This window comes from Gadus chalcogrammus, chromosome 3, assembly GCF_026213295.1.
Source record: "Gadus chalcogrammus isolate NIFS_2021 chromosome 3, NIFS_Gcha_1.0, whole genome shotgun sequence".
Classification (NCBI taxonomy): Eukaryota; Metazoa; Chordata; class Actinopteri; order Gadiformes; family Gadidae; genus Gadus; species Gadus chalcogrammus.
Genome location: NC_079414.1, coordinates 15,976,701 through 15,984,200, shown reverse-complemented (window position 1 = coordinate 15,984,200; position 7,500 = coordinate 15,976,701). Strand labels below are relative to the sequence as shown.

Sequence of the window (7,500 nt, the reverse complement as noted above, 5' to 3'; positions counted from 1 at the left end):
GGGGCCGCCTAGTTAGCTAGTGGGTGTCGTTAGCTAGTGGTTGTAGTTAGCTCGCTAGTGAGTTAGATGGCTAGTGGGAGTCGTTAGCTAGTGAGTTTAGTTACATACTGGGTGTAAGAAGCTATTGCTATTATGATATTATTTACATTGAGGATTTTTTTAGCTTTTTCTGTGGTGATCCTCAGCTTGCAAACCTCAATGAAATAATTACTTGCTTTTATGGGGGGGGGGGGGGGGGTTATGGGGGGTATGACAATAGAAGAGGGTGGCAGTTGGTGGTTGGACTTAATCAATAACAAAACAAGTTGTATTTTGTGTGTACTCTACCAACACTATATATTGTGTTGTCCCTAACCTGGCCTGTACAAGCCTATCCTCCATATATCCCGCAAAAAGGCTTTGAAGTCCCGCTTACGGCAAACCATTAATATGAAGTGCAATTAAAATTGCCCCAAGGTATTGAGAGCAATCGTGCTTGATGAGTGTGAAGAGCATCACTATTTCTGGTGAGAGTCAGTATGGATTTACGGCTTATGCCAAATCCCCAGAGGGGGGCAGAGGAGGGGATATGGGAGGGGGTGACTATAGGTATAGATAGCAGTGTCAAGTCGTCCTAGTCAAATATGAGCACCACTTTGCTTCCCTGCTACAAAGTCTGCTAATCCACTTATTCATGAGCTAATCTGCCTTCCACTGCTGTGGCAGACAGAGGGAATGGGAAAGAGAGGGAAAGGCAAAGGGAGGGAGAGGCAGAGAGGATAGAGAGGAAGCCGGGATATGATGAGGAATACAGAGCAGTGGTGTTATGAATGCTATTCACCCTCTGGGTGAGTTTGTACCTATTCGAAGACAAATATAATGTCTGAAGGATATAGGAGAAGAGGAACATATAAATCTCTCCATTAGTCGCTGACCAACTGCTCGGATAGGTTTTTTAGATCTACATTGCAATAATTGTTTCGTTTTACTTCTTTGTTTAATTTAAAGAAAATCTTCAACTCAATTACCATTTCTGATTGGTCCAGAGTGATGTCAAAGGAAGTCACTAGTTGTTATTTTCATCATTATTACGTCACGCAGTACCAATTTCAGCCAATTAGAAGGCTCTGGCACCCAACGCTTGTGCTTATGATTCATTTACTCTTTAAACATGCGCCAAGAAGGTATGCCTTCAGGCTGGAGCGGCTTTAACATTTATCTTGCGCTCCATATTAAGGAAACCTTTCACTAATAAAACTAAATTTATTAGGATATGAGATACGACTAAATATTTCGTTTAGGTTAGCATGCTACCCTGGCTAGGGTTAGCATGGTTGCTGCTAAGTGGTGTGCTGCTAAAGGGTGTTTCCTAGAGGTGTTGCTAGTGGTGATGCTTGTGGTGCGGCTAGCGGTATGGCTAGCGGTGTTGCAGTGTGCGGGCCCCCTGCTGGGTGAGGTGTATTGGCCCCGGAGCGATGGGGGACCACAAGGAGAGGAGATGCTGCTGGTGTCCGGGGGGAGGCAGATAAACACGGCAAAGCACTTTTGGTGGTGGAGTGTGTGTGAGTGCTGGAGCCACACTTTTAATTAAACGGCAGGCACTCTCACAATGTCTTTCACACACACACACACACACACACACACGCACACACAAACACAGACACACACAAACGCACACACACACACACACACATACCAGACTCTTGCAATTTCCTATTCGTGGCTAAACTAAGCTACACATGGAATATTTGTTATGAAAATCAAAACCAAAATCTTATCTTCCATTTTTGTCATATCAAAGGGGCTTTGGCAGTGTGAGAGGTGGATATTGTTGTAGGTGGCTGTATGTTATGCTACTGATGTCGTAATTTACCCTAAAAACACCCGGGGCCAATGTAACAGTTGGTTGGCATTTTGCATATCTAAAGGACCACGCTGGTGGGGAACATCAAAGGGGAGCCTGGCCATTTGCAGCCTCTCTCTCCTCTCGCTGTCATAATGATAATGTGCATGATACTGCAATACACACACACAAAGATACGTAGCGATGAATCACACCGCTGTGAATCACCGACGAGGGAGCGAGACAAAAGTGCTAAAAACGGACATGCATGAGCATGGGGCCGATTCAAGTCCACCCATGGTGCGTCACAGTCGTGTGCAGTTTCAGGCACGAGACACACTACACTGACACTAAGAGACAAAAGTGTGAGGACTTAGAGTGAAAGCCTAGGAAAACATGCACACGCAAACACACACACACACACACACACACACACACACACACATACACATTCAGGTACACACACACCTCTCCCGCTGGCAGTCTGTTCTATTGATACTTACATAATTGTCTCTGGCAGACCATCCGGGGTAGAGCTGCATGTGGAGCTGCCGTTCCTTCCGGGCCAGCTCGTAATACTTAGCTTGCTCCTCCCGAGATAACGCATGCCACTGGTCAGTACAATGGGAGATTAGGACCAGAAGGGGGAGAGGGGAGAGGGGAGAGGGGAGAGGGGAGAGGGGAGAGGGGAGAGAGGGACGGTGTCAAAACGTCAATTCACATGCCATGCTTCCTCCAGAGAGACTGCTGTTCACTTTCGAGTCTTCTTTCAGCGCTTGCTGCAGATGTTCCTGTAGCAAGAACACCTTGCTGCAGGAGGACTACAGGTAGCCTTGCTGTCACTGGGCGTCGTGGTTCAAACCCTGCACCTTTGGGCTGGACGCCACCCTAACCACCAGACTATCCATCCACCCTCCTCCTTCATTTAAATTAAAGTTGCCTCAACAAAACACGTCTTTCCACTTTCAAACCGTTTAAACATGGCAGTGAAATAAAAAGTCGGGAAAGAAAGACCAAAAGGGAACACAAGGGAAGAGAGCGAGAGAACACCAGCAAACAACGAATAGTGTGCGATCGAAAAAAGGAAAAAAACGAGAAACCCCAAAAAAAGCGAGGGGGTGATTTCATATCAAAACACTGGTTCCAATTTAGCAGCGCTCTTTATCCCTGCTACGGCAGTGAGCAATTACCCTGCGCAGCGCGCCCACAGACCCTGCTTTGCTGTGGCTGGCTGCCTCCACCGCTAGGCCTATTCGTTAGGGCTTTCTAACATGGCTCTGTGGTTCCACTCACTTCCCGCAATCCTCAAAAGGAAAGAATTTTGTCGTTTTCCAACCGTGCCATCACCCGGGCATATTTTATTAGAAGCAATTTGATCTAATGCCAGATTGTTACGCACACTTCGTATCGCCGCGCTGGGCGGAGAGAGGGGATTGGGACGGGGACGGGGGGGGGGGGGGGGTACAGAGCTTGTGTGATCATTATGACTAATTACAGATGGTTCCTTTTTTTTATTTAGATGTGAATGAAAAAGGGGGATTTCGGTTTTGTTTTTAAATAACTAATTGGGTAAGGGGGGGGGCTCGCCTTCGCAGACCACTTTAAAAAAAAACATGAATGTCCCCATGCCATTACCACACAAACGGGAGGGGAACGGGGATGGGGAGAGTTTGGTAAAGAAACCACCTCTCCCTTTTCGTGTTTCCGTCCTAAAGAGTAACAAAACAACCCGAGCGCGCCTGTAAAGCGATTCCCAACCACTCCCTGGTCGAGGGGGAGGGGAGGGGGGCGATGACGGCAGCGGCGAAGGTGGTAGTGGCGGCAGCGGTGGCGGTGGTGTCGGTTGAACCTACCCTCCTGCCCAGGATCTGGTTGATGGCGGCGCTCTCCTTGAGAGTGCACTCGGCCACCACGTTGGCACGCATCTCCTTCATGTAGAGCATGAAGGCGTTGAGGGGCTTCTTGATGTGGGGCCTCTTGGGCTCCTGCTCCTTCCGCTGCTCGTGCTGGGGTTTCCTGTCAAAACAATAGCAGCACGAGAACACCGGGACGGAGGTAAAGAACAAAACCTGGTAAAAAGGAACGGGGGAGGTGGGGGGGGGGGGGGGGGGGAGAGGATGGAGGTTGTGTGGTGGGTGCTATGGCGACTGGGGAGCGGCGACGGAGGTCTGGATGTCTTTAGCCAGTGGGGACAGTGCGTGAGAAGCGAGGTGGCCACGGCTCTGCGTTTTAATCAACTGCAGTTGTTTCGGTCACAGCCTTTCAAGCTGGGAGATTACCTCACCATTACAGGCCCAACCGAGAGCCCTACTCCCTCTGCCACACATTGGCTAACGCTTAAAACCAAAATGTGAAAGTTCACACACACACACACACACACACTCACACAAACACGCACACACATACACACACACGGTTTCCCCCCAGCTCGCTCGTGACTTATTTTGCGATCGGTATTTGGATATAAAGCACGGCTGGGACGGAGCGTGCCCATGAATAATGGAAATATGGGCGCTAATCGCTTCAAGGAGCCCAGCATGCTGCCCCCGCTACGAAGATGGAGGAGATGAGGTGACCTCCGTCCAGCGGCAATCATCCAGGACCTCTCATCTTCTTCTGCCCGCCACGGCTCCACAGACCCAGAGGCCAAGTGAAGCCTGGGTCCCTTATCGCCCTTATCAGTGTGATACGCTCCCTCTCCCTCTCCCCGCCTCCATCTCTCTCTCTCTCTCTCTGGCTGCTTATCGGACACAGAGATCAGAACCAGGGCTCTGACCCAGGGTCTGGGGTGGGCAAAAGGCCCAGGCTGCGGATGACCTAACTTCACCGCTTTACTGAACCAAGTTTAGGATAAGGGGGTTTGAAGTTACTGCTGAGCAGGTGGACGGGTGTGTGTGTGTGTGTGTGTGTGTGTGTGTGTGTGTGTGTGTGTGTGTGTGTGTGTGTGTGTGTGTGTGTGTGTGTGTGTGTGTGTGTGTGTGTGTGTGTGTGTGTGTGTGTGTGTGTCTGTGTGTGTGTGTGTGTGTGTGTGTGTGTGCGGGGGGTTGGCTGTGTGGGGGACAGAGAGGAATCTGTGGTGGTGGATTTGTGGTGTTGTGGTGTTGTGGTGTTCGGTACTCACATGTGCATGAGGTCGGTGTCATGCTGGGGCTCGTGTTTGACCTGTGGGTTGACGATGGCGGGGTGGGGGATCCCTGTGGCGTGGGGCCCTGGGGGGCCAGGGACCATGTGATGAGAGAACCTGCAGCACACAACGCATGACCTTTAGATAACATTGAATATAGCAATACATGACATCATGGCTGATCATCTGAGTTAGTTATCTAGTTAGTCCTTGAGCCCAGGGCCAAAGGTTTTGGGTTAATCCCCAAAGGTTCCCTATCTACCTGCTCATTAATTACATGCATATAAACGAATATAATACCACTAAGTTTCTTTGGATAAAAGCGTCTGCTGAAACAGTGAAAAACTTGTTAGATATCCCTATCAGGACTTTCCTAAGAAAAACAAAGTGGCAATTCTGAACATCTCGTATCATACAACTGCTTCTGGATAGTTCCATGAATATACTTTAATTCTATCAATTCAATTAAAAAAATTATCTAAATTTGAAAGAAAGTTATTGTTCAGCCATAAAACGGGGTCGTATTGTAGAGAAGGTTAACTGTGGAGTCATTGTGGCTTTGGGATGAGTGTATGAACGTACTGTAGGATCCACACAACAGTTGACGATGGAATCTACATAATTTGTAAAGCAAATTTCCTCAAAAATTCCCTGAAACGGGGGCATGTTTTTGATTGAAGGCCAGCATGTGTGCTCAGATTTCCTTTTGATTGTACATACACACACACACACACACACACACACACACACACACACACACACACACACACACACACACACACACACACACACACACACACACACACACACACACACACACACACACACACACACACACACACACACATCTGCCTTTACTCTGGTTGTGCCTGAAGCCCTGTCTATACTGTCTACATGCTGACAAAGACAGAGAAAGAGAGCGAGAGCGAGAGCGAGAGCGAGAGAGAGAGAGAGAGAGAGAGAGAGAGAGAGAGAGAGAGAGAGAGAGAGAGAGAGAAAGAGAAAACTTACATACTGTATATATATATATACTTTTTTTTGGTATTTTATTGTAGGACTTACAAGCGCACGCTAATAAGTATTTTACAAGCATGCCGTTCGGTCGGCTGTGAAGTACTTCCAGAAAGCCTTTGAAAGCATTGAGCGGCCATATGGTTATGCAGAGGCACACTTTAAGGATGATGTGTTTGACATTCACCCTTTTTCTCTCCTTTCCCTCTCTTTCTCTCATCTGATCCCCACCTCTCTTTATCGTTCTCTTTCCCTTCCTCTTCTTTCTCTCCCTGACTTCCCCTCCCTCTCTGTCTCCCCCCTCTCTCTGGACTTCATTGAACACACACTGTGCTAGTTTAGTGTTTAGAAGCAGTGAGTGTGTGTCTGCCCAGGAGCAACAGAAGCTGAGTCTCCATAGACATGAACGTCTATAAGGGTCTGCTCCCGGGATGGGACTCACCAGCCCAGCGGTGGGGTGATCTGGCCCACTCCCCCCGGGGACAGAGAGTAGAAGTTGGGCATGTCGCCTCCATGGTGATGTCTCGACATGCCTACGGGGGAGGAAATAAAATAGAATGAATACAAAACATGACAATTTGCGATACAAATGTTCATTGGCATCTTTTTCGTTTCTAATGATCAGCAAGCAACACTGAACGGACCCATGGATGTATTCGAAACACAAGTCAGTCTAAATATATGCTAGTCATTTCACAGTCCCTTGGGGGTGTTTTTTTCCCTCTCCAAACCAATCATTGGTTGATTAAGATTTGAATACCCTGTCCCCGGCCGCCCCTGAGGAAATGGGATTGAATATGAGTAAAATACTGCATCTTCGGGGCTTAAACTAAACTATTCCTACTGGACCCCATGGTTGAGAAACCCAAATATCTTACTGGGATGCGGTCGGCTTTTCATGCAAATTCTCGACAAGGGATAGAGAAGAGCAATTTTATTAAATATCAATACAAACCATGTTACACATATGCAGATAATTTGTTTTTGCATTTTAGTAACAACAGCAGTATTGACCTACTTGACTAGAATGTAGTACGACATACTGTGAATGTAGTACAGTGTACACACACAAACCCCCCCCCCACACACACACACACACCAACACAAACACACAAACACACATACACACACACACACACACACACACAGAGTGCCAATCGCATCTAGATTAGCACCATCTCGCTAATCCTCTGCTGAAACCGCAAAGACTCTCCTCCCCATGCATCTCCTCCATCTTTCTTCTCCCCCCCCCCCTTCTCCCTCCATCTCTCCCCATGCTGTGGTCTAAAGAGGCCCTCCATCCACCCCTTTATCCATGCACCCATCCTGGGAAGGGATGGGTGGGTGGGTGGCTGGGAGGGGGGCTTATATCTCTAAAGCCAGTGTTGCGGAGCTGGATCCCAGTGTGCACGCCACTACCCCCTGCCTGCTAATCCCAACACCCACCTCCCTCCTCCTTACCCCTCCCTGGAGGCAGGGGTAAGGAGGAGGGAGGTGGTGCTGCTGGTGGAGAGGGGAGTCTGTGTACATTGGAGGGGACGGG

The 7,500-nt window shown here is 48.5% G+C and overlaps 1 protein-coding gene across 1 annotated transcript in view; it reads right to left on the bottom strand.

Moving 5' to 3' along the window:
- lef1 (lymphoid enhancer-binding factor 1) overlaps nucleotides 1-7,500 on the bottom strand; it is a 26,584-nt gene that overhangs the window by 11,446 nt on the left and 7,638 nt on the right. Inside the window, exons 4-7 of the mRNA XM_056587242.1 lie at nucleotides 6,400-6,571; nucleotides 4,944-5,063; nucleotides 3,676-3,838; nucleotides 2,326-2,433 (exon numbers count right to left, since the gene is read on the bottom strand). Coding sequence (XP_056443217.1) covers nucleotides 2,326-2,433; nucleotides 3,676-3,838; nucleotides 4,944-5,063; nucleotides 6,400-6,571 — 563 coding nt within the window. The remainder of the gene's footprint in view (nucleotides 1-2,325; nucleotides 2,434-3,675; nucleotides 3,839-4,943; nucleotides 5,064-6,399; nucleotides 6,572-7,500) is intronic.